General features: G+C 40.3%; 3 protein-coding genes and 1 long non-coding RNA gene across 7 annotated transcripts in view; 1 reads left to right on the forward strand and 3 right to left on the reverse strand.

Annotated features, from left to right (window-relative positions):
* The window catches only part of LOC109823108 (prohibitin-1, mitochondrial-like), a gene marked incomplete at its 3' end in the record, with an annotated part of 4,987 nt that extends 2,542 nt beyond the window's left edge, over nt 1-2,445 (reverse strand). Inside the window, exons 1-2 of the mRNA XM_020389394.1 lie at nt 2,121-2,445; nt 907-1,023 (exon numbers count right to left, since the gene is read on the reverse strand). Of these exons, the coding sequence (XP_020244983.1) occupies nt 907-1,023; nt 2,121-2,303 (300 nt within the window). The remainder of the gene's footprint in view (nt 1-906; nt 1,024-2,120) is intronic.
* Nucleotides 3,515-8,334, forward strand: LOC109824035. The gene is made up of 2 exons (XR_002242538.1): nt 3,515-3,607; nt 8,011-8,334. It is a non-coding gene; the product is annotated as an uncharacterized LOC109824035 (long non-coding RNA).
* Nucleotides 8,465-12,452, reverse strand: LOC109824034 (protein YLS7-like). Of its 3 annotated transcripts, none has more exons than XM_020390552.1 (4): nt 12,307-12,452; nt 11,699-11,998; nt 10,042-10,319; nt 8,465-9,383 (listed from the first exon to the last, which is right to left on the reverse strand). In XM_020390552.1, the coding sequence occupies exons 2-4, from the start codon at nt 11,844-11,846 to the stop codon at nt 8,634-8,636; spliced, it is 1,176 nt and encodes a 391-aa protein (XP_020246141.1). In that variant the 5' UTR covers nt 11,847-11,998; nt 12,307-12,452; the 3' UTR covers nt 8,465-8,633. The 3 variants fall into 3 exon arrangements, with proteins under 3 accessions (XP_020246141.1, XP_020246140.1, XP_020246139.1); XM_020390551.1 differs by having other exon boundaries at nt 11,699-12,178; nt 12,307-12,439; XM_020390550.1 differs by having other exon boundaries at nt 11,699-12,439.
* The window catches only part of LOC109824095 (phosphoribosylamine--glycine ligase), a 35,039-nt gene continuing 25,481 nt past the window's right edge, over nt 17,999-27,556 (reverse strand). For both annotated transcript variants that reach the window (XM_020390617.1, XM_020390616.1), the window contains 2 exons: nt 19,431-19,961; nt 17,999-18,712 (listed from right to left, as the gene is read on the reverse strand). In XM_020390617.1, coding sequence (XP_020246206.1) covers nt 18,296-18,712; nt 19,431-19,961 — 948 coding nt within the window. In that variant the 3' untranslated portion in view covers nt 17,999-18,295. The remainder of the gene's footprint in view (nt 18,713-19,430; nt 19,962-27,556) is intronic.

Raw genomic sequence — 27,556 nt, forward strand, 5'->3', positions numbered from 1 at the left:
AAGAATCACCATTTAGAAGATCCATCAAACTAAGTATCGGCTCAAAGGACACTTTTCTTTCCACCATAAAACCCAAATTCAGCATTCTTCACGGGGCTTGGATCTCTCTTTGACCCGCTTTTGAGCAAATTTATGAAATAGACAAAGCCTGGTCTTGTACTTTAGGAGAACGTTGCGTCAATTCAAAACCCACTTTGCATTTCACTTAAGCAAATTCATTTATTTCTTCCTTCTCCAACACCTCTCCTTCATCATACCTATGACGCATTGATTGGCAAAGGTCCTGAAAGTCTTCAAAAGGTTTTTTTCCATAAATTAATATATCTTTTTTCTTAATCTTCACCGTGCCCTATTTTAAATCAAAAATTTTTTAATGCTAGTATTATTTCTTAACTTTTCTATTGATATTTCTTTCTGAAAGGAAAGAAATGAGGCCTGATACAATGCTAATAGGCAAGACATTCCATAATTTAGGGGACATAATGTTGTGATGTTTGCTCACTTAACACCCTACTAAATTCTAAAATAAAAAAAATTAATACATTGAGCTTGAGCAAAAGTAGATAATTGTGATTAATTGCATATAAAAATAGTAATGCCCCACATTTATTCCATTTATTTTCAATTGCAAGAAATTTGGACAGTAGGGCATAGATAATATGGTTGTCGTGTAATGTAGGTTTCTTCAATAGTTCTACTATTAATCTGACAGTACATCCCTCCTGCATATTAGTAACGGACAACAAAAGGTATAAAGGTTGAGACAATTGAAAAATATGGTTGTCGTGTAATGTAGGTTTCTTCAATAGTTCTACTATTAATCTGACAGTTCATCCCTCCTGCATATTAGTAATGGACAAGAAAAGGTATAAAGGTTGAGACAACTGAAAGTTATATAAAAGGTACCATTTGCAGGTCACGGCTTCCTGATGTACTCTCCACAAGATGGGGTCGTGCACGAACGTCATAGATAATAGGCCTCTCAAACCAAGGGATTATCAAATGGGTTCCTTCTGGATAAACCTGCAAAAGGATTTCCATTGTTTCCTTTAGAAAAATATACAAAAAAGATGTGTTTGTCTATTACAGATAGATGGATCAAATATTCAAACTAGTTCATAGAAGTTACTAGAAAATGTGAGAGAAAAGCAATCTAAACTATATTTCCAGTAGCCATTCATTAACGTTCTATTAATCTCCATGTTACTCATGCCACAGTGCAAGTTACAGTAAAAGTACATGAAAAAAGACAATGAATATGCATGAGGAATGGAGAAAACAATATCCACAATAAATCGGAGACTTTTGACCTGTTTCAATCAAGGTATATATGATTTGGATTCAGTAACAAAGATCTTTTTTGGATCTAATTTCAGCATTCTACTGAAAATTAATGCAACATGTATTATAGGCATCCAAATTACTAAATCGCTGCCCAAATAGATATTTTCCGATGAAAAAAATACCCTCTGAAGCAAGAAGAATACTACGCATTCAACAGCAATAACAGTACCATATATAGACCAAATAATACAAATCAATCCTTGATACGCATGATAGACCCAGATATCTCTTTATGGCTTTAAAGGTGCACTTTATTCCCTCTCTTCTAATTTCTACAAAATTAGGTAAGATGTAAAAGCTAATATCGTATAATATGACCATTATATGCACTCTCATATAAACTTATATATGATTATTATATTGAAAACCGACGATCGCCCCCAAAATTTTATCTTTGACTAAAAGTAGAAGATGTAAGAGGATGAAGTGTCAATTTTGTAACCTTGGAGGCACGGGATTTTGTCTATCAAGCAAAACTTAAGGGGATTATTCTGTAAATTATCCATAAAACAAATATTTTGCGTGGTAGGAAATCTTCCTAAGGTTTTTAAAAAATTACACATCGTTCCCCCCTTCAATTTCTACAGATTTAACTTGCATTTATACGCCAATATTTATCCCAACATCTATTATTTGACTAAGAAATTGAATTAATGAGAGCGCGAATGTATCACTTTAAAAACCTTAGGGAGCTTTTCTTTTTTTCCTTTTTTTATTATTATTTACCAATAACCAAATGAAGAATAATCAAAAGATTCAAAGTTTTAAAAAAATACCTTGTCCTTAATCCCCTCGAGTCGATTGAAAACAATGGCTCGATGACCACCATCGACATTATAAAGACTGTTGACAGCAGCGTAAACGGCGCCTCCTCCGATCAAAGCGACCTTGATCAGATTCCCCGCCGCAGCTCCGGCGCCGCCGGGGACCTTCGGAGCCTTCACGTTCTTGAAGTTCATTCCTTTTCCTCCGAAACCCTAGAAAATTGAAACCCCTAGAGAGTTTAGGGGGAGAGCAGTGCTCTTGGTTTGGGCGGCGCGCCGAGATGAACGAGGGTTTAGGGTTTTTGGGAGAATTGGGAAGGAAGAAAAGGGATTTTTCGACGGCTGGATTTGCGCGAGATTTGTCGATCCAACGGTTTAGAAACAGGGACTCACGTGCGGGGGGTTTGGATTTCATTAGTAGCGGGGAAGTTGAGGGATAGACCGGCGTTAGCGAGTGGTTTTTTTCTAGATCAGTCCTCAATGAATGTCTGGATTAACTAATGGATCCGGTCGTTTATTTATTTTCTAATTTGGGTTTTATTAAATGGTCTATTTATTTATTTATTTTTTGCAGACCTGTCGAGTAGGAATCTTATCACAACTAGTCTAGTACGAGTAGAGTGCATTACACTCCAAACTGACATCCTAACGATCCGTAAATGATATAAATAAACTCATGTTATATGTGTGTAGGAGAACTGTGCACAAATCAGTACCAAAGAAATGTCCAGACTAAATAAGTAGTCTACTTATAACCTGATTTGGCCTTTTTTTTTCTTCTAAACTACAAGTTAATTTTATTTCATATTTGCAAGCGATGTTCCTAAGAGCAGATCCTATTAGAAAATAGTTTTCTAAATGGATTGATAAATTTGTTCCATAAAACATTAATATCAATCTATGTACAAGCAATGACTAATATAGTTTATTTTATATTATACATTAAACCTTTAATATTTTTAAATTGGTTGATCAAACCACCGAAATTGCGATTATTCTCAAATTATTGTCTCCACATTTATTGGTGCTCTTGATTATAGACTGTGAGCGACTTTAAATTGATAATATTACAGATTCAAAGGGATTAATATGGAAAAATGCCCATAAGACATCAGGTCGCAAATTCGGGTCGAGTTCTGGTCCCAAAACATTTCAAGTCCGACCCCCTAAAATCCCTTTGCCTTTCGTTCCTCAACAAACCGGCGCTTTTCTCCCGCAAAAATCCCCCCTTTTCGAGAGAGAGAGAGAGAGAGAAACGATGGCGAGATCTGCAACCGAAACCCTAACCCTAACCCTAAATCCCGAAGATCCATCTTCATCATCCTCCTCCTCGGGCAATCAGCCCCAACAGCAAACCCTAGTTCTCCGCCTCAAGAGGGCCAAGAAGAAGGTGACGTGGAAGGAGGGGACGCGACGACGAGGGCTGCGGCCGCGGATCGGGCCGCAATGAGAACGCGGCGGGGCCCAGCGGATGCTGTTCTCATTGATTGAGTTGGTTGGTATGATCCTCTACCAGATTCTTGAATTTTCTGTGGGATTGGAACGATTTAGGTTGCAAAATGTGGAGTTGTTTTGGAAAGTTGAATCCTTGTACCTTAAATTTTAGGGTTTAAATCCATGATTTGTATATAATCAGCTTCTTGTAGCTTAGCTTTGAGCTTTGAAGAATGAAGAATCGGTTGATTTGGTACAAGGCTCAGGTTCTCGGTATGGATTGGGTTTGTGCTGCTTCATATGTTTTCTAGGATTTTGGTCAAATATGAAGCATTCATCAATGTAGAATACTAATTTGTGCGCTGATGATCCATGGAGAAGCTAAGAGGAGGAAGTTTAGCTAAAGATTCTATAAGGAACTTTTGTTGTGTATCCCTGGTTATAATCACGTATGTCTCTGATCTTATGTCATCACACACAGTCCATACCTGCCCTAAGAATAACCTTGATGGTATATATCTTGTTCCCTCATGATGTTGGTGGGCAATCAGAAAAGTAACCTGGTGTCAGGTCTTAAAGTCCCTGCCACAGTGCCACTACATGAAACTCCGAAGTTGTGGGCAAGTTATGAGTGTAGTTTTATATTATTCTAACAAGCCTTCGCAGGTTGAGCGTCTTTGTTATGGGCTGAAACTTGGATCCATGCATACGAGAATATTCTTTTTTAGTAACATTTATTTTAAATCAATTTTTTTTTAAAAATCCGCTTTAAGTTCTTGTCCAATGGGATTGGAGCCTAGGTTGCTTTGGCATCATCTTAAGGTCTCTGTCACCACTACACCAAAACTCCGAAGTTTTGGTAAGGATTGAGGGTCATAGTTTTATATTAACATGGGGGAACGGTCAGGTCTTAGGAGACATGCAAATATTCCCAATGTGGGCTTCTTTTCTCACATTACATTGCTTGATGTCTAGCTATGAGCCTACAATCATCTTCTCAGTTTAACATGGTGAGTTAACTCCTCCATAACATTTAGGAGAAATGACACTGGAGGCTGACAAAAACATTATGGTAGATGGAATTTGTTTAAGTGCATCTTATTTATGGTCAGAAATAGAAGCACCGAATTGCTTGGGAAGACCGCAGAGACATTGTGGTTGTTTGGCCTTGGTAGTTGATGATATCCTTTAGAATGTCGCATAATGGACACTAGAGTAGGTAACTGCAAATTCACACCTTTCTTAACGGGAACGGTGGCCGTTCATACATGTATGTTACATATATTTAAATTAGAAACTAGTAGGGAAAAAAAGAGCATGGAACAAGTCACTCCTCAAGAAAATGATAGTTAAGGATGTCTGGTTCCAGTCAAGCAGGGATGTCTATTTCCAGTCAAGCAGGTTTTATTTTACTTTATTTTCCTCTCCAATGTTCGCTATATTTATCAGTTGTTTTGCTTCTTGATAATATTTGTTGTGTGTGTTCACTTGGGTTGCTTCTGAGTTGGTAAGTCTTAGTCAAGCATCCATCATGCATGTGCGTTAAGTGTGGATGGCTGAGTGCCTATGTTACCCGGGTACTTCTATAATGAAGCCGTACCCGTACCAGACACGTACCCGACAGTTTCCCGTACCCAAACTTCATGGACACTTCTTGAATATATGCATGCATTATTACAACATGTACTCAATTATACGATATATGTGTTAATTTAAAACACTTGTCAAAGACTTCCTGGACGTAGAGCTTACACTTCACATCCGTCGAGCTTACACTTCACATCTGTCTTTTGAAACTAATGAGATACGGGTCGGGTTCGTTTCAGTCCATACCCAAGTTCAAAACTATATAGTTAATGGGTCGTTTAGATGTCTAGTAATTTACAATTTATAATAATCAATATGATAAAAGAAACTCAAAAATATAATCAGAATTTTAATTCTAATGACACATGAAGCGGGGAAATTTTATCTCATGTATATTATTAATTCTATATATATATATATAGCCGTGTCCCCGTACCCTACATTTTACAATTTTGTCGTGTCCCCTACCTGTACCTGTACCCGCACCCGTACCAGTACCCGTGCACGTTTCCATGCAACTTAGCTGAGTGCAATGGTGAGGGTGAGAGAGAAACTTAAGATAGTCTTCATCCATGACTTCCCTAGGATGATTCCTGTTAGTATGTGCTTACATCCTGTATGTCTATCTGTATACCTGGTTATACACATACTAACCTTATTTTCTTTAGGAAAAGCCGTGATCCTGGTCATTGCTTATATAGCACTGTTCATGGACTTTTTACGAATACAAATCATGCAGGTAAAGAACAGGATCCACGTGTAGGTTTTTCTAGTGTGTCGTGCGGTGTGCCCCATTTTTAATGTTCTGCATGATGTTTTGCGGTTTCTCAAAATGATCACATTTTGCATATTTTTATTAGAATAAAATTACATGTATGTACTTGATTGAGTATGACAATTTTTAGTCCTGGGTCAATATGATTGTCCATCATTGTTTAAGTAGCCGCTCCTGTGAATGCTTTGTATAGAGTTGGATATGAATCAAACATGAACCAATGTACTCAAATATATGTTGCAACCACATGGGAATACATGTTGGTTTGTACTGGCATCTTCGTTTTCGGGTTGGAGTGATGATTCAGTTGGTGGGACTTGGCCAGAAAGGATCGTGAAGGGGGACTATTTTCTACTATTGTTTTGCGCTTATGGTGTTTTTTGGCACATTTTGTTTGATCATTTTGTTTCATCGAATTTTTTCATTGGGAATACTGGAATCATCTGTAACTTTCAAACAAATGAGGAAGTTAAAAAGCACATCTTCTATACTATTCACTTATTTGAGTTTTGCCTTCTGGACACAACTTCTTTGCTGTGCCTAAATAGCTATCTGGGCCACCCATTCGTGTTACTGAAATTCATAAACTCTATACTTAATGGAAAAGAGAGGACATGAGGTTCAGTTTCGAGTATCGTGTTTTATAGCTTACTATTTCCCCCCTGAAATGGGTTACAGAATATTCATTAAATATACTTGTTTATTGAGTTAGGGAGACCTGCCACTATAAACTTGCAACCATACAGCCTGTCGTATACTTGTCAAAAGAATGCTGATGTTTTTCATCTATTTTAACATATACTTAAGCTGGTAATATTGCTTGTGATGTCGTGTATTGTGGTGCTCACTAGTTGGATGCATTTGTTTTCTTCGGACCTTGGTTAGGATGGTTTATGTAGTAACCAGGTCTTTAATTCGAGAGGGGAGTCTCAGGTTATACATCAACAAAGTGCTGGGTTTATCTCATTTTCAAACTTCATTCTATTGCTTTAGCCTTGAATCACATCGAAGGCGTTCGTGTGATTGTAGAAGTTAAAGTGGGCTTAAAAATTTCATGTATTTTCTATGAACACATACAACTATTATTAGTATTCACTCTTTGTATGTTTGGGATAGCTCTTATAGAGGTTAAAGTGGGCTTCGAAATTCCATGTGTATTTTCTAAGAACATTCACCTGACTGGATGATTGGAGAAAGTGAGCTGAACTCTAATCGTTCACCATTTCTGCATGTTTACAACAATTACAGAAGGTTTTCGAAAACTCTAGCCTTCATGACTGAAAAAGCGAAAGCATGTGTTTACAACAATTATAGAAGGTTTTCAAGAAATCTATCCTTCATGGCTGAAAAAGCGAAAGACCCAAAGGTCGTAGGATTAAAGAACTGATGACTGAATGACCCAAAATTAGCCCTGGGATATGTCTACTCCTCATGCTGGTAAAAGTTACAAAGTTAATTTTAGTTAAGGACTGGCCATTGAGCTTTGTATTGTCTTCTTCCCTTTTTTTTGGTCTATTTACTGGAGACCAAACTGGAAATTATACCATTATGAGGTTCAGATTAGATAGGATCACGAACTGAGTCATAGATTTTAAGGTTCTTGATTAGCCTTTTTCAAAAATCAAAAATTGGATTCAATGATGGCACTCCAAATGTGACACTTTATGATAAATTATGCTTGCCTTCAGGATATATAGTTTCGAAAGCAACGAGGTAGTTTCAGGGTAAGGCAACGGGAGGAAGCTCCCTGCAAGTTTGCATATGTAGGTGCCTTCCCAGAAATCCCAAAAAGCTGGTCCTCTCAACCAATGAGATATTGTAAGTTTGATCTCATCTTTGACGGAGGGAGGAAACCAAATAAATGTTTTCGTAGAGTGTTGGGGTAAATCAACTAACGAATACAACAGAAGAGTGGTGAGGGGGTTTGGGTAAATCACTGAACGCGACGATTAGGAAAGGAGTTTGATCTCCCTGCATTCACATCTTCTTTCTCAATATTGCTAAGATCGGTGTTTGCTATTTATCAATGTTAGCTGCAGTCTTCCTCCTACCTTTTTTGTTTTAAACAGGCTAACTAACACAGTGTGTGCCATTTGAAAACTGCAGATGAATTTGGAGAGCTTGAAGATTAGCTGATGGCTACAAACAATTCACTGGTTTGATCTAGTGTGAATACAAAGCTTGACATCATTTTTGTTGAAAAAAAAAAAGATTCTGCAGATCTCTCATCAGATAGATAGAACTGTTGCATTGTAACTGGTTCATGAAACCAATCCATCTTTGTACCCATTGTTGTCATACGTGTATGTCGTATTCCTTAAACCTCTTGATTGTTGATGTTGTAGTAATGATCTTGTTGTAAATTTACTTTGCTCTCATTTACTGGAAATTGCCTGTCAAAAAACATAAGTCCAAAGCTTCCTTTTGATACTACTTATCTATTCTGTCTTCAGAAATAGACATTTACGCGATGACACTGTTCATATAACTATATGGTTGTTAATGGTGTACATAGCAGAATATTCATATAGACTGTACACACAGCAAAGTGTGGAAGAACGATGATAACTATTGTGATCTCATTATCACTTCAACATTTGGACAGCTAAGATGGTTACTCAAATCTAAAATCTTACAACAAAGAATTTAAAGTAAAAAGAATGTGAGACCGCAACAAATAAGCAAAACCGCTGCTCGGAATACATACACATTACTTGTCAAACCCTCCTTCAGAGTTCTCTCTTCAAGATCTCAAACAAAACCTCATTCCATGAATCCGCGATCCCAGGCATGCACCAATGCACACAATCCTCTGCTGCTTTTTTCTTCCTCGCCTTTTTCCCACTGTAAATTCCTGCATGCCCATCATTTCTGTATCCAGACATATCTGTAATGTCCATAAATCTCAACTTGGCACCATTCTTCACTTTTCTCACCACGCTCTCGAAGTTCTCTACTTGTTGCTTATACATTTCATTCACGTACCCGCTCCTCACTGATTTTCTCGCAGGCTTATTAACCTTTTTACACGAACCTCCGGTATCCCAATCTCCGCCTTCATAATGCTCGGGTGAATAAGAGCGTAATATCGTCAACCCTGTATAATTAAAATCTGCAATTGTAGTTATAGCTGTTCGTATAGTCATCCCGTAGAACTTAATAATGTCTTTTCTCTTTTTGGCTTTGTTGGCATGACTAAATCGTCCGCCAACAATTGTGTTGTTCAGGAGATAGCTTGATTCTGCGCTGAACCAGTGTCCAGAGGAGAGAAGAAGGACGTCGAAACTATGGAGGAAGTTTGTGATGGTGCTGTCAGGAGTGTCGATATGGACATTGACGGCTCTTGATGATGAGGATGAGGAGGAGATGGGAGTATTATGAACGAGCCATGCTGACCACACACGAGCTATTGTGGTGGAGGTGGACTGAAAGTACCATTTGTCCATCTGATGGTTACCACGGTTGATGGGAACTTCTGTCTGTCAAAGGAGAGAAGTCAAGTGTAAAATATGAGATACTGGAGGACAAACTATTCTGAGAGAAAAATCAAAACTTAAAAAGTAATGAAGTTGTGATATTTGTTATTTCTGTCTGTACGGACTCTTAGCTGAATTATTCAGAATTCATCATATGCAGAAGAAATGTTTTTATGGACAAATTTGGCATATTGCTGAATGGATTTCGATATTGACAATTTTCCAATTCATGTAGGTATCTTAAATCATCCACATCCTAGTTTACAAGGCTCATGGCTCAATGATGCCCTCGACGACCATGTATAAATCTCTTCGAGATATTAATAGTCGTATGTGAAAATATAGGGTTAAATTGCAAACACACCCCTAAACCATGGAGGCCTAGCCGCTTATTATCCCTAAATATTTTTATTAGCAATTTGGTGTCAGGTGACTTCAAAGCGTTGTAGAGAGCCATTACATAGATCCCCTCTAGTGCAGTACATATAACTGAGAGAGATTTAACTCTGTTGGGACATCAACGAATCCGAATACTAATAAAAACATTGAGATAATAAGTGGCTAATCCCTTATAGTATAATGTTACTGTAATTGGTTTTCGTCAAAAAAAATGTTACTGCAATTGGTCCTTAAACATATGCCAACAAATAAAAGCGCTTGCCTGCCAAAGAATGCAAAGAAGAGAATCCATCTGATTGCGAGCGAGTGAATCCCCAACAAAAGCCAGAGTCTTGCCCCTCATCAGCTCCAAGAACTTCCTGCCATCAAAACGAGGGATCTCACATTGGTTCGGTCTCCATCTCCAGTTTTCGTAGTCTTTATCAGGTCTGCCATTGCCCTGGCAATTTTGTGACTGTACTATAATTGGGCATGTGTGGCTAGTGTAAAGAGGTCCAGCTGGATCGTAAACCCATTTCCCAGTGTAGAGATCACAAACTTCTGAGAAGTAACAATGGAGTTTTAGGGATTAGTATGTAATTTATCAGTACTTTTTATCAAGAACGGATAAAGTGTTCTATTTAGCAGTTATTGTTTAGAAAGCTAAACAAAAATGAATGGAAGAATAAGATTCATGTAACCGACACTTTAGGTTAATCGCTTTGTTGTCCTTCTTGTCGTAGTGAAACATTTTTTGTTGGGGATTCGTATGTGAGTATAGAACCATACTAGAAACAATTACCAAGGAAAATGGGGTCAAGTAGAAATTTTGGATCAATATTTGACAATTAAACTTTTTAGATTAATTTGATTCTGAAGCCTTGTTTAAGATGCAAGATATATCAAATCATCACGTACAAATGATATTGGTGTCCGCTTTGATTCTAATACTTCATGTCACTTTATATTAAAAAAAATCATCAGTAACAGCCCAATCAAGTAAATATTGAACTCAATTCATCAAATTAATAGCCCGCTGAGATGCATATTTATATCATAGGGTTTCTGTCTACAATGCCGAACTCAACGAAAACACCCACAGACAGCAAATCTCAAATGCTGCCTGTTGATATGTTCATATGCTGGTTGTTTCCGACAAGCATGAATTTCAAACTACCAGTCTTAACGCTGGCTATATGGTGGGGCTTTCCTACATTTGACTGGCAAGTGCTTTCTATTGTGTATCCATATAATCCACAAAGGAAATAAACCCCCTCAAGTGGCTACAATGGAAGGGAGTGGAATAATTTTGTGGACATCTGAACAAAAATTTACCCGCAATTAGTGTCTCCTCTTTCGACATAGACAAATCATAGTTTTAATCGGCTTGGTTCGTTTCTTTCTGAGCAAAAGTTTACTGGTTTGTTTCTTTCTGAGCAACTTATCAATTGATCGAGATCTTGTGACGAATGAAACTCGTGCTGCAGGGAAAACCCCGCTGCAACAGCTATTCTTTATGTGCAGGTATATTTGTGCATTCATGCTTCTTCCAAGGTGAAAAACTGGAAATGTTCAATGTTGGTTGCAAGGAATCTAATTATAAAGCAAACACAGAAATTAAAACGGTCCACGATTATTTTCTAGACTTTTGGAGACTTCTCAGGGCACTTCTCGGACAGGTTCCTGACTCGCCTCACTACTCGTCTCATACTCATTAAAGATGCCTAATACTCATTTTTTATTTATACACGAAACATAATATAATGGAAAAACAAGCGCAAAAGATGAAAAATAACTAAACTTAAGGATACCTTTCGACATGAGGAGTGAGGTATACCAGGCTATTATTAGCTTCTTATATAAAATGCTATTCAGGAGTTTATGTAATCTAGACTTCTCATAAATAATCTTTCAATGGAAGGAAAAGAAAGAATACTTACTCGACTTCGACTTCGACTTCCCATAACCTTTCGATGGAGGAGAAGAGAGAGCGCCGCCATCGACCCTTGAACTATTTTGCCCAGAATTATCAACCGAAACAGACGGAACTAAAACATCAGTTTCCTTACTATCATAATAACCATCCATGGGAACAGAACTATTAGCACTCTCTACTTCTTGCAGGTCATCAAAAGATAATGCCGGAGCAAATGCCGGCGCACATGCCGGCGCAAATGCCGGAGCTCCGGCAACAAGACTGAACAGATCATGCTGAACAGTGGCTTGCCCTTGTTCAGAAACTATGGAGTTGAAATTAAAACCAGTAGGATTGTAGTTAATAAACAGAGATGCAATCATAATACATGAAACTATACTCCCCACTGAAATAACAACAAATGAAATTGACCCAGGTACTGAGCTTATCATTATTCCAACAATCTCCTTCAACTTAAGATCAAATTTTGCTGCTCACTCCGACTCTAATGAGTAAAAATCAAGAAGCCCCATCAAGAAAGTTATCATTTTGGAACTGGGTCACCAAAACCCAGGAGCTTTCACTAAATGGGCGGTTAAAACTTCAAATTAGATGATAAAATGAAGAGGGTACCTCAAGCTCCAAGTCTTCAGTAAGCCCCTGAGATCTGGTGAAGGATTACCCAGTAACCCACAGGGTCAATGAGATAAAACCAAAAAGAGAAGATGAATATTTTTTTTTTCTTTAAAAAAACAGGAGTATTATCATCTCATTTTTTTGTAAAAAAAGAGGAAACAGCTATCAAGGTACGGATGCTTAAGTGAGCAGGTAAAAAAGTACGCAAGTGGATGACTATATTCCCTCCATTTTTTACAGCAAAAAGAAATGATAGAGCCACACTCTAAGGTACACCACTAATCACACTCCCTCTCTCTACAGTACAGGATATATCAAATTAGCGAGTAGGATAAAGGGTGGCATTAGGTGCACACCCTCAACCACACCTCCAATCACACCCCCTCTCTCATTTGCTACAGTGCATCGGCCCCCACATGTGATTTTAAATCACATGTGGGGCCCGGTGTACTATAGCAAATGAGAGATTGCGTGTGGTTGGAGGTGTGATTGGGGGCACGTTTGCTATATCCACTCCTAAACAGTAATTTTGGGAGTTGGATTGCCGAAAATGCCCTTTTGTTGCTACCTGACTCCAAGAAATTAATAACTCCTAATTAAATACTATAACACTGACAACAATAATAATACTAACTACTAATTACTTTTAATTAAGTCCGAATTAACTTCATCCGAAAAATTATATTAAAGAAATTAATTATTAATTAAATTCGGATTTACAATAATAACCTTTAACTAATAAATTGTATTATTTAAAACTACTTATGTTAACTCTAAATTAACATAACACTATAATACTATAACATTTATAATCATAATAATAACATTTCTGTTAAGTTATAGTTAACATTTTCATATTTAAAACGAATTTATTAAATACAAATTAACATAATTCTACAATTTAACATAATTAAATCCGAATTAACATAAAATAACAATATTATTTTATAATTAATATCCGAATTAACTTTAAATACGAATTAACAAAATAAGACTATAATTTTAAGCCCGAAATAACAAACTAACACTATTATTTAATTATAAAAAACGAAATTAACATAATTAAATCCGAATTACAAAATAACAAATACTAATGAAACAATTTTATAAATCTACTAATAAGTACTACTAACAACATTAATAATAATTGTAATATAAAATGAGGAAGAAATAAAGAAGATAAGGGAGAAGGGCAATTTAGTCCTCACACACCCCCAAAGTTACTGTTTAGGAGTGTGAATAGTTGGACCCGGTTGGGGGTATGCCCCTATCATTTTCCTAGGATAAAAGCCACCCTCAATTAAAAATTTTAGCTTTGGGGAGTTTTTACACATAACCCCTGAGATCTGGGGTGCCTCACAAAGCGCCCCTGAAGATTGAACTTTTACTGATGGATGTGTATTGTGATTGGAAAATAACTGTAACTTTCTGAAGAGAAAAAAAAAACTCTCAATAGAATGGAAGCGGGTTCTTTTTCTATAAGAACAATTTTTCACTTCAGCCCCATTTTAATTTAAATCGATCTTTTATTTACCAAAACTGACCCGATTTTTTGATTAGCAGCCTAATCACCATCCTAAACAGTCGGGGTTGGCAACTCCGACTATTTAGGAGGGTGTTAAACCCTAATTAGAAGCCTTAAACCCTAAAAATTAATGTCCTAAATAGTCGGGATTGCCAATCCCGACTGTTTAGAAAGATAATTAAGCTGCTAATCAAAAAATCGGATCGGTTTTGGTAAATAAAAAAAGGGTCGATTTAAATTAAAAAAAATAAAAATGGGGCTGAAGTAAAAATTTGTTCTTTTCTATAAATGGCAAATGACTACCTTGAAGTTATTTGTTCTCCTCTTCATCTTCCTGAAAGATTATCCGTGTGTATAATATTTTATTATATTTCAAATAAATAATAGGGCTTTTTGTTTTTAGGTCCATTTATTTACCTGGCTTTATTTTTAAACCCAAGTATTATTAGTTGTATCTTTAAACCCAACTTTCTTTTTGAATTTATCTTTAAACGCAATTTTCTTATATAGGGGGACCCACATATGAGAGTATTATATTTTGGAATTGGGTTTAAAGATAGATACAAAAAGAAAGTTGGGTTTAAAGATACACCTAATAATTTTTGGGTTTAAAAATAAAGCTAGGTAATCAAATGGACCTAAAAACAAAAAGCCCTAAATAATAACCATTTAAATATTATTAGACAATTGTGATTTCGGAAAAAGAAAAAATAAAAGATTATGCATGCGTATATTTTTTTATTATATTTTAAATAAAATAATAAAACTTTTAAGCATAATTAGACAATCGCGATTTTGGAAAAAGAAATATCGCATATATCAGAGGCTAATGTACTTTGCAAAACGCTCTATCAAGCTATAAAGCAGTAAAATAGCAAGATCAACTTGTTCTGATGTGACTAGGAGCATGTATCTCTAGCACGTATTTCTCCGCTAAGCTATCTCTGGGTACCCATTATCTTAAGGCATTGTCTAGTAAACTCACTAAACAAGTAGTTTCGCGAAACTTTAGCCAATACTTGAACTAGTTTTGCTAGGCTAAACTCTGGCCTTAGAGCAAGTGCAGCAGCCTCCCAGGGAGGCTCCCAAGGGCGATGTGGTAAGGAAAAGCTCCCAGCATGCTCTAACAAGCTCCCAAGGAAGCTCCCAAGTCCTAGTTGGCGGTGGGGTTCACCATGGAACTCCTTGTGGAGCACTTGTGAGGTCCTAAGGAATGGGGGCCCACTAAAAAGTATTTTTTTTTATTAGATTTATTGTTTTAAAATATATTTATAAAATTTAGAGGTAGAAGAATGTATTTTTTTAAATAATATTTAAGCTCCTAATTTGGAGTTTGTTAGAATATGAGTGTTGCTAGCAAGACCCAAAAATGGGACAGATTCATGGGACGGATGACGTGGCGAATACAGCTGGAAAATATTAATTAATTGTAAAATAGTGAGTTGGATATATGAAAGGGTACTTTGGTAATTCTGTGAATCATCTCTCCTGTCAAATAATAAACACAGCAAAATTAGATTTCCCCCAAACCCAAAGCTCCTCTTGCAAACCCTCGATGAGGTCGGCGACGGTGGGCCTGGGTGAGGGGGCGGGGGTGATGAGGTCGGCGACGGTGGACATGAGAAAGAGATCATTCTCATGTCGTCGGGCTCGACGCGGTGCCCTCGATGAGGTCAGCGACGTGCTCGATGCCCTCAGAGGAGGAGGAGGAGTTGAGGCCTAAATGAGGCGGTGGAGGGTGACATTGGGGGTGATGAGGTCGGGGTCGAGGGGCTGCCTGGTGAGGGGGCATGTGTCGTGCTTCAGGGTGAAGACTCAGTGCTCGAAGTTCTGGCGGTCGTAGGTGATGCTGGTGGAGAGGATGACGGGGTCCCTAATGATTTGGAGGGAGATTGGGCAGAGGAAGAATGAGGGGACTTGTACTGATCCTTCCATTTTGAGAGAAATTAAAAAGATCCCATCGTTGCTGAAGTTTGTCATCGACGTCATGTTCTCGTCGTCACCGAAAACATTTTGTGCTCCAAGTTTATGCTATCACCGACTTCCTCCCCCTCTCAGGACATGCTCATTTAGACCTATTATGGGTCCTCCTCTTGGGACTCAAACTTCCATATTTCTGGTCTTTTTTATGGTACAAAAATTGTAAAATTTCGTCTATGTGACATGATATGAATATGAATTTAGTGCTGAAACTTGGTTGTTGTTGTTGTCTTGTTAAAGTTGAAGGAATTTGTGAGACATTGCTTGGCTTATATTCTTGTAAAAGAATGTCTTATTTTTTGTGAAAATGTTCTGTCTGGTGCATTTGTAGCGAAAATATGCCGACCTATATTGCTTGCATATACGCTTCTGTTGAGATTTCTTAATAGCTGGGTTAATGGAACTGATCGCTCACTGTAGAGGGAAATTGTAAGTATGGTCGTGCTCTATATTACTTCTTCGTGGACTAAGTACTGGACTTGAAAATCCTGTGGACGGAGCATTTTTAGCAGGTTTGCTCAGCCTGAAGTTTGCAGTTTCAACAGAATTCGGATCATGCAGAGCCACACTATAATCACTAAACATTGATTTGCCTGTTGGTGCGTCAACATGCTCTGGACTTTTTAGAGCAGCCTATTGTGAGATAATATTGGTTTTCTTTCTCACAACAGAACATGTAAATTCCCACTCATAAGCATTATTGAATTACTGTCTAAAACCCAAACTGCAAACTTCTTTTTGTTTCCTGCTACCTATCTCAATGATAATAATTTCTCGTACCATGAAATTAATAGCTGACATCTACTGGTTACAATCAGAAATTCCTAAAATCACTAAAAAATGACTGCACCAGCTCTGTTTTGAAAAAAAAAAAATCACACTCCTGTACAAAACCAAGAAAGCTAGAAAGCTCAAATCTTCTCTTTAACAGCTTTGATATACACTATGTTCTTCAAACTCCTTTTATTTTCTTTGTATTCTTTATATCCACATAGCTTTACAGGAAGCTTATGCCATAGGCATAGTCTATGATGAGCCTCTGGAAATACCTCGGCAATTGCTCCTTTCATTGCTTTGCATTGGTCGGTAATTATAGCCTTGGGAGGAATTCCTGACATACATGATAACCAATGTTTGAAACAACCAAATAAATGTCTCTGTATTTTCTCTAGAAAGCAATGCACAACCCAATAAAATAGACTGATTATGATGGTTTACTCCCACAAAAGGAGCAAAAGGCATACTATATATGTTCGTTAAGTAAGTGGTGTCAAAAGAAATTACATCGCCGAAATATTCATATGCTGCTCTGGATCTGCTGTCAGCCCAAAAGACATTCCTTAACCTTCCCTCCTCATCCGCATTCATTGCGTAGAAAAAGTTTGGACTTTGAGCTTGCATGTGACTAAAGTATCGATACAAAGCTTGTGCATCTCCTTCACCAAGAGCCAACCTTCGATATTTTTCAAGATGGTTTCTACATTCTTTCTCACCATATGAAACATTTTCATATCCTCCATCTTCCACAACGCAAGCGTGAAATGTCTTACATGGTGGTATCCCCGCCGAATCATTATACTCTAGTTGCCTCTTCACTTTTTCCGGCAACTCTTTATGAGAACAGAAAAATCGCTCACTGTAGAGAAATTATTCTTAGAATATTTCTCCTAGTAGGAAGCTCCTAAGTGGGCCCCATGCTTGAGAGCACTCCAACAAGAGCTTCATACTAGGAGATTGCTGCACTTGCTCTTAAGCTAGTTCTTTTTTTATCCACCTCCGAACCTACTTTACTATTAAACTAGTTTAGAAAGAAACCAGTTTATCTCCCTTCAGCAAAATTACTAACAATATCCTAGAAAGCTACAGAGAATCAGTAGCCATTGCAAATTGTCAAGTACTGCTTTTTGCAACACAAGTCACTCATGCAATAAAGGATAAGGTAGAACACCACTAGGCCAATTGCAATACATACATGAACCTAAAATCTTTAACCAAGAAGTATCTGTATTCTTTCTTCTCTTCCAATTAATACTCAAGGACCACAGATTTACTATCTTGCAAATTGCAACCCAAAAAAAGTTTACATTTGCAAACCATGCATCAGAATTTAACATTGCAGGTTCTTTCACTCTGACCTGGTTAACATTAGCAGCAACTGCCATATGTAAAAACCACAGCAGCATAAGCCCCATAAAAAAGCTCTTACATTCAATATAAAAATCACATGAAGGGTTAATAAATAGCAACAAGTACGTACAGAGGGTCACAAGAACTATCAATGAACTGCTATATCAAGTAAAGCTTTCAGCACAGTGTGTATTTCTTCATTATCAGCTATCAACCAAAGATTCCATACTTATTTCTATTCTCTGCTCTCTCTCAGCAGCTACATTATGCTGTGAAAATTGCTCTCACCCTTTTTTACGCTATAAAACATAATTTCACATTTTCCACAAAGGACATTTTCCACAAAGGACTGATTTACCGATGATGGGCAACTTCTTTATGACGAAGAGCTCTCCATCCAATATCGCGCCTAAAGAATCCTTCAGGCCAGTCAATAACATCAATTGCATCATAAGCTAAGTCTCTTGCTTCATCTATATCTTTCCCCTTTGCTGTAATGCCAAGTACTCGGCCTCCGGTTGCAATAAAATTACTGTTAGAGTCAAATGCAGTTCCTGCGTGAAATATTTTTACCATTGGAGAGACGAGCTCAGCCTCTTCAAGATTTCTTATTACAGAACCCTTTTCGTAGGCTCCTGGATAACCTTTACTTGCCATGACAACCACCATGGCTGATCCAGGTGACCACTGTAGAGTTACATTGTTTAGTTCTCCTTTACAAGCTGCAAGTAGAACTCGGGCTAGATCAGATTCAAGCCTCATCATCAATACCTGCATTGTTTTTTGATAGGAGTAGAATTCTTATTAGCACAGTACTAGAAAACGTGAAAGATGCTATCTATTAAGGAAGTATTCAAGGTTCGGAAGCAAGAATGTTCAGACAAACTCAAAAACCTTCGATCAAAAATGAAGTCAAGAAAGAAAAAAAGACAAGAAAATAGGATGAAGGAGAAAATAGATTCTCTTTTATCTTCAAGTAATCATAAAAGAATGGCTCAAATTATCTCCAATTCACTTTTCAGGTTGTTTCAGTAAAGGTACTAGAGCAAGCAATTTCGGGTCTGTAGTTTAGTGCTAAAGAAGATTATGGCATTAAAACTAACCGACCCATCATACAATTAAAAGGAGAGTTCAGCATGACCATCAAATATACATATGCATGTTTAACTGGTTATAGACAAAATAGACATCACATAGATAGAAGGTATTTTCTTAAATATGCTGACAATGAGGTGCGTTACTAAATATTGCCCAGAAGCTAATTATTTCAACAGAAGCATAAAAGTTTATATCGGTTAAAGCAAGATACTAGAAATGTAAAAGATAGTCTCGATGATCACCATATTACCAAAATGCCGGAATATCTTAGGTTTATGTCATATTCGTTAAAAGCTTATCATTATCAAATGCACACCTAATCCTTAGACTGTAGGCTGTAGCAAAGTAGTGCAAATAATAAAAGATAAACTGGTGTGTTTGAGTAATATACTTGGCATTCTGGATCTCCAAAGCGCACATTATACTCGATAAGCTTCGGTAGACCCGATTTCTTCTCAATCATAAGACCAGCATATAATACACCAACAAATTTACAGCCTTCTGCTGCCATTCCCTTAACAGTTGGAAGTATTATTGACTCCATAACCACAGATTGGAGCTCTCTTGTTAGTACAGGAGCTGGTGAGTATGCACCCATTCCACCTGTATTTGGTCCAGTATCACCGTCACCTACTCGTTTATGATCTTGTGCTGATTCAAGAGGCAAGGCATTTTCCCCATCAACCAGAGCAAAGAAAGAGGCTTCTTCACCCTCAAGAAATTCTTCAACGACGACTCTTGAACCAGCAGAGCCAAAAGCATCATTGACCAGCATAGAGTCTATGGCTTCATATGCCTCTTCTAAAGTCATGGCAATAATGACTCCTTTGCCAGCAGCCAATCCATCAGCTTTGACTACTATTGGTGCTCCTTGATCCTTGACGTATTCCTTTGCCTCGGACGCATTTGTGAAAGTTTGGTACTGAAAATAATAACAAGAGACAAATAATTTGTTATGCTGAATTCTCACTGGTGCTGCAAAAGTTACAATACAGGAAATTTTGGCTATTGAATGCAAATATTTTCTTTTCTATTTGTCTTTTTCTAGTCATCATTGTAGGCGTCTAAAAATGCCTATAGGTATCCACACACAGCTCGAGACAGAGAGAAGACGACGAACATTTCAAGTCAGTGAGACCAACTAATGAAGCTGAATACGTCAATAACTTTGCATTCATAGAATTTTGCAAATTCTCAGCCATCAACGGGCTTTGCATAAGCCTTTACGACTACCGTTCTGAGTCGGGGTCTGCATGCGGATTATTTAGGTCCGTTCCGCATGTAACGTTATGCTAAAAGAGTTACTCTTTTAGATGCTACGATAGTTGAATACGTAGAACTTTCGTCTCTTTCTCCTGTGAAAAGACTAAACACGACGATGTATCAGACGTAGACTTTAAGGTTTTTGGCCAAAACCTCGAGCTTCAACGGATTTGGCGTACCTTTACCGATTACCGTTGAATCGGTCTTGCATGTGGTTGTTTAAGGTCCGTTCGCACGTGACGTTGTCTAGAGGAATGAACTCCCTTAGACTTGATGCTACCGATATTGAATACGTAGACTCGCCATTGTTACGGAATAGGCCTACCGACACACGCGTCGTAGGCGCTGACTTATCCCTTCTATAGGCTTTGGGTATAAAATGCCCCAGACTAGATTCTGGTGTCTTTTTCAATTGCAGTGAAGACTAAACCGGCAACGCGAGTTACGCGTTGCCTTATCCCTTCTTAAGGTTCGGGATAAATTTCCCCGCGCTGTGAAGCACGATTTTGACGTTATGAAATAACGATTGCCAACAATAATCGAATATGTGGGCCTTTGTCCTTATTCACGCAAAAGACTAAACGCCAACGCGTGTTAGGCGCTTGACTTATCCCTGCCTTAGATTCGGATAAAATCCCCATGCCATAAAAGGCATGGAGTTTTGTTGCTACGATGCCCTGAATACGTTAGACTCGGTCATTTTACGTGGAACGACCACCAGCCAACGCGCGGTTAAGCGTCTGACTGTATCCCATACTAGGCTTCGCGCGAATTAAATTCCCGCGCTGTGATGTGAAGCACGATTTGGACGTTATGAATAACGACTTGCCACAATATCCGAATGTGTGGGCTTTGTCCTTTTCACCGGCAAAAGGACTACGGCAACGCGTGTTAGGCGTTGACTTATCAACTGCTTTAGGATTCGAGATAAAAATTCCCGAATGCATCAACGCCATGCCGATTTTTGTTGCTACGAGTGCTGAATACGTAGACTCGGTTCATTTTTACCAGCGGAACGAACACCCAGCAACCGGGTTAAGCGTTTGACTTATTCCCTACTTAGAGCTTCGGATTAAAATGCCCCAGACTGGATTCTGTTGTCTTTTTCATCGGTGAAAGAACTAAACCGGCAACGGTTAGGCGTAGGCTTATTCTTATTTAGGAGTGAGCATAAATTCCCCGTGCCACAAAGTGCACAGAATTGGAAAAGTTGGGAATTGTGTCTTATTTTCAGGGTAGACAGACTGAAAAATGGACAAGAGGAAGAATTTTATATTCTATCTCCGACACTGAAGAGAAGAATGTTTATATTCAATCTCCAGGTGGAAAGGAAACTCAAGGTGGAGATCTCCACCCTCAGAATCGAAATGATGAAAACTAGAGTTGCGATCTCCACTCCGAGAATCGGAAAGATTCAAACGACCCTAACTTTTATAGGATTGGTCATCTCATCAAAAAAGAGTCCCCTCATTTATTGAGGAGAAAGCCCAATTCGACCTACGTATTATAGGTTTGGGAAAAGAAAAGATGAAGTCTTTCGCTTAATCGAAAAGCGATAAACTCAATCTTAGTCCTAACTATCTGCCAGGTTGACTAAGTAAAGTTGGAGACAATCCTAACTTTTAATAGGTTTGATTGCTCAATTGCAAAGTGGACCTCTCGCTTCATGAAAGGAATCGAGAGGAGATCTGGTTGTGGCCTAACTTTTATAGGTCTTGACAAGGAAGCAGTGAAAGTGGGAGGTTTGAGATGATCTTACCTTTTACAGGCTTTGGATCGTTCAATTTGAAGTGGACAGATCTCGTTCATGGAAGCGAATCGAGAGAGGGACTTTGGTTGTGGTCCTAACTATAGGAAGGTTTGACCATGCTAGACAGTATAGAGTGGGAGTACAAATCATAGTGGGGTTTAGTGTTTATCACCTTGTTCTAATATATCGGGTTATCCCATAAGAAAATTACATATAGCATTCTTCTTGGGAACCTTCCCATTACATTGACATCATCCACCCCCAGCTTCCTTCTTAGAACTGGGTTGACTTTGTACTCCGTACATGACCGGTTATCCTTAAGAATATTAGTGCTAAATTCTCCAGGAAACATCCATCAACGGCTAGGAACAGTTTAGACTCATATACCTATGGAGTGTCAGGGGAGCAGTTTAAACCTCTCTACACGGTCCGGAGATTAAGAAGCAGTTTATACTCTTAGACTTGTCGGAGTGGTTCATTCGTCTCAATGAGCGATATAACGCCGGCTTCAACAAGGTTTGGATGTATTCTTAAGAGCGATAACAAGCTTGTAGATGAAGATCCTCCTGTGGTACGCCGCCGTAACTTTGGATCCGCAGTATTATCAGCTTCCTCCTGGATCTGGGATAGGTCGGTTAGCTTGATCTTTTATTTTTCAAGCGAGGCGACTCAAAATAGCTTGGAACATCTTCGTCCTTGAAAGAGTACTCCTTTTTGGATGGTCTCGGATCGAAGTCTTTTGCTGCCTTCTGGGCGTGTTGTGATGCTCTGATTAACGTACTACAACAAAAAACCGCGCAACTGGCCTTTTCTTATTACCACGGTGAGGCAAAGGTTTGTAAGTTTGGAAGATTCGCCGTCGTTCGCTCCTCTCAGGCTTTTTCCTTCGGATGGAAGCGTTCGGCCGCTCTTCCGCGCGGGCTTCTCAACCTTTCCAGTGTTGGAGGCTCCGACTCCCCATAACTTCTAATATCTCAATAGATAGTTGTTATGACACTGTCTGGAGGATGAATGTCCCCGTGATCGGATCTCGGCCCAGTTCATTGCTTATTCACGAAAGCGCTTGATGCAAAGTCGATCGACTGTCTCGTCATTCTTCTTGCTCTCGAAAAGTGTCCTGATGGATACATTCATCGTCAAGTCATCAAAGAAGTTACCAAGGAATGAGTTCTCCATATCGTCCCAGTTGTTAATACTTCCGGGCTTTGAGACGGCGGGTACAAATACGAAGGCGGCCCGCGTAAGAGGTGCCAAACGAATAAGGCACCGAACATCAAGCCTCATTTACCGAGATCATACCAAGTGAGACATATGAAGTAATCAGGTGTTGAGTGGGTGAACCATTCCCCCATCAAATGGCGTGAAGTTAATCAATGTTGAACTTTTCGCCGGATACGCTATGAGTCCAACACTCTCTTGGATATGACATGGAATGCCAGTTCCTCATTTTACCTCTCGATCAAACATTTAGAGCGTGATTCTTACTCTCGAGATCTTTCATTTTTTCATCATCACTAGTGTCGGACTTCGGACGATTTGAAAGAGAAATTAAACATGGCAACCCCGACATTGTCATATTCCGTGGCAAACCCCCAATGTTTGTTATCTTTAGTGAGGCCACCCCCAGTGTTTTGGTCACGAGAGGCCGTATGAGCATTTGCGACGTTGTCATCAAGCATTGCAGACGTGATCCACATCGAATCGCTGCCTGCTTGATGCAGTAACGGGTTGCTATGTGCTAGATTCACCCCGAACTGATTGGATAGGAGCCCGAATTGGCTGCGTCATGCCTCTTCCCTTATCCGTATCCCATAGCCATTCCATTCATCTTGAAAATGGCCTCTTGTCTGTTTGGTTAGAGATCCTCAAGATTTTGGCGATTGGCGCCGGTATTATCATGAACACTTCACGGGATTGTCCCGGACTGATACCTCATTATCAGAAGCGATTGCCCGAGTTAGCCGTCCGAATGGCTTCATCATCCGAGGATAACCTCTCTGCAATTCATCTGATAATCCCTTTGTCTAATGTTCCTGATCGCAAACCGGACGAAGAGTGCAGCACCGACTGGTTAGACGTGTGCGATACGAGAGGGTCGGCCAGAGCGAGAACGTCGAATCGACTTTCCTTCATCAGTCATATATATGTGACTTGCCGGTGAGTTCGTCCACCTTGAACACCGATTCTCTTTTTACAGAGACGCTTTGGTTTGGACTTAGTCATTTCCATTGGAATCCTATCGATATGCGAGAACCATCTGCGTGCAGTGGTCTTGGGGCAACTGGCTCGTGATAATATGCGCTACTGATTAGTTCCGGAGCCACGAGGGTATGGGATTGGTTTCTCAGGGCCATATCTCTTCCGAGACTCGTTCATACCCCCGAGCCGATAGTAAACTCATCGATCAGTATGACGGAGTAACAGCTATCGTGTCGTTGACATGACTCCCGCTGGTATAACGTTCATCATCGTCAGATGAAATACAGTTTCTTTCAGGGGATTGCCGCTTTAATTAGCAATTCTTAAGAGTACGTGTCTGAGAACATACGATTTGGCGAGCACGGATCTCAACAGGCTCTTGGATGTTTGGATAAACACCCCCAGGCGGTAGAAATTGGAAGTTTCTCCCATTTAATGAGAAGGCCTTAAATTGTTACGAAGCGGCTGTGCGACCCTCAGCTCGAACGAATCGGCTCGGGGTCAGTCAGCGGACGCCAAGCATCTTCGATCAGAAAAAAAAAAACTTTTGCCTCGATCCTCGTGCAAAGGACCCAGGCGCACTCGACTATCGCTCACCTTGGAGATGGGACAAGTCGCACACTGTCCTTTGGGGTGCACCGTCGGACGGAGTGCGGAAATCACAGGGATCGACGAAACAGGTGTAGAACATCCTTCTGCCTTGACTCTGGCGCGGGGTCAGATTTAAGGTGACTGACGGGTTGGAGCGGTCGGGATTCAAGTGACCCGCAAAATGGAGGTCGGATTTTGGGTGACGACAAAGTGGAGGGTCGACGCCAAGTGACCGCGAATTTGGAGGGTCGATTTGGCGACTCTGGCAGATGGTGGCTGGTCAGATTTTGAATGACACTGCAGATTGGCGGTCGGATTTGCGTGACACTGCCAGATTGGCGGGCTTCAGATTTGGTGCCCTGCAGATTGGAGGGTCGGACACCAACGTGAACGCCGGATTGGAGGGTCGGATTTTGGGGCGGACCTGCAGATTGGCGCGGCTCGGATTTTGGTGACGCTGCCAGATTGGAGCGTCGGACCCAAAGTGACCCAGTGATTTGGAGGTCCGATTTGGGCGAACCTGCAGATTGGGGGTCGGATTTTGGTGACCTGCAAGATTGGCGGGTCGGATTTTGGTCGACGCTGCAGCATTGACGGTCGCGATTCTGGGGTGACGCCGCGGATCGGCGTCGGATTGAGTGAACCCGCGATTCGCGGTCGGTATCGAGTGACCCAGCAGAACGGCGGGTGCGGATTTGAGTGACCCGCATTTTTCGTCTTTTCGGCGCGTACCCGTCTTGGCATTTTGGCCTCCAAACTTTGTGCACGTGTTTGTGGGTTCTTCTCCACTTTCCCTCTGCCAATCTTTTGACCTCCTTGCGCCAGAAATTCGGCTGCCGTGCGCTAGAGCAGTACGCGATGCTTTTTAGATCGGCTCTGTCAAGAGTTGAAAAGGCGTCCTTTCGACCTGTGTAACCCATTCCTCTGTTGGTGATTTGGAGGAGAGGGCATTTGTTCGCTATGTTGGCTGCGCTGGCGTTGCCTAAATTTTCAGATACCAGCCCGTAACGGATCGCGTCAATTGACTCCAGGCTCTAAGCGGTTGGCCGCACGAGTCTTGGCCAGCTGTCTTTGACGAGCTCATCTTCGGTAGATGGGCGGCCTTCTGTACTCGACTCCTTGATATGAGGAAGGGTTCAGATCTGCAGACCAGTGACAACCGGACTCATTGGAGCCAGAAGGACGTTGCAAGGTTCAGCTAGCCAGCAACAACTGGGGCGTTGATCTTCCTTCGCTTGGAGAGGCGGAGGATCTGGAGGAGAGGACGAGCAGAATATCTCTGAACTTCAGTTGGTCGAACTGGTACTCAACCACTTCTTCAACCGGGATGTAGAATCCAAGGTGGAACACGACAGCTCCGCAGCCAGAAGCTTTGCTCCCAACTCGTGGTCGCCGTTTGTTTGCGTCGACAAATTGATAGTAATTCATTGCGGTATTCATTCACAACTTCAAATCGTTACAATGAAAACAAAAAAAAGATTGTCTTTTATAAAGATTTTACACAATGAAAACAAAAGATTACAAGCTCTCGTCAAAACAAACGCAGAGAGATCGTTTATCGTCTTCTGCTTGCGATGGGATCTTTGCCTGGTGGCCGGGTTTATCGTGGACTCGCCTTAGATCGGATCCGGTTGATGAAAAAATTTGTCAGAGCATTCTGCCTTCGCCAGGAAGTATTTTGATTTGAAAGGCGCTGAAATCGACAAGCGAATCAGGCTCTTCTCGAGATTAAGGACAAGCCTAATCTCAAGGGACGGACGGGAAGGGCGTCGGATGCTCTCGAACTCTACCTTCTTTTATGCCGAAGGAAACTCGCCAAGATCTGTCAACACCTCGCTGGAAAATTCGCTTGATCCTTTTGACTCCTACAATCGCGGCAGCACGGCTCCTCGTCTTGATAATGCAATCGCGCCCCTGAAAAAGGAGCCTTGACTCATATTTATAGGCCTCGAATGGTGCGGTTATTGCGATGAGAACAAAGTGATTTGGCTCTATCTTCAGTTACAACAGGCCTAACCACAGTTTGGGGATGACTCAAGCCAGTTAAGACCTCTGGAACTGAAAAGATCTCGAGAAAACCGTAAACACCATCAAATATACACATCAAGCGGGTCAAAACAGCGCAGGCAAGACTGGTCTGACCCGCGCTTGCGCGGTGGTTACTGATCCGACGCGACCGCTTGCGCGGGCTCGCGACGAATCCGACCGCACTGCGGCGAGTCGATCAGTCGACCGCGCTTGCGGCGTGGTTCGGAAAAATCCGACCGCGCTTGCGCGTCGGAAAAATCTGACGGCCGCGCTTAGCGGGCGTCGACAACCCGAACCGCGCTTAGCGGGCGTCGATCGGGTTGATTCCGTCGCCGCTCGTGCGGCGTCGGTTTGTTCCGTCCCGCTGCATCAGCGCAGGTCAGGGTTATTGTTCTGTCCTGCGCGTCGCGCAGGTTTGTTGATTTTTTCTTCTTTTCCGTCTCTTTTCTTCGAACTTGTCCTTTCGGCGTGTTTGGTTCGCTTCGTTGAATTTTATGCTTCGTGAGTGATATGACCCGATGACACGTCGTGTTGACTGACGCCTGCGTGTTTGAATGACGCTGCGAGCTGATTGGCTCGCGCGCGAGCTGACTGTCAAGGCGCGCAGGTCACTTGATTCGGCCGTTTTGCTTCAGGCGCTTGTGCGGCGTTAGATAATCCTCTTAGACTCGGATAACAATGCTTCA

Source organism: Asparagus officinalis, chromosome 9, assembly GCF_001876935.1.
Source record: "Asparagus officinalis chromosome 9, Aspof.V1, whole genome shotgun sequence".
Taxonomy (NCBI): domain Eukaryota; kingdom Viridiplantae; phylum Streptophyta; class Magnoliopsida; order Asparagales; family Asparagaceae; genus Asparagus; species Asparagus officinalis.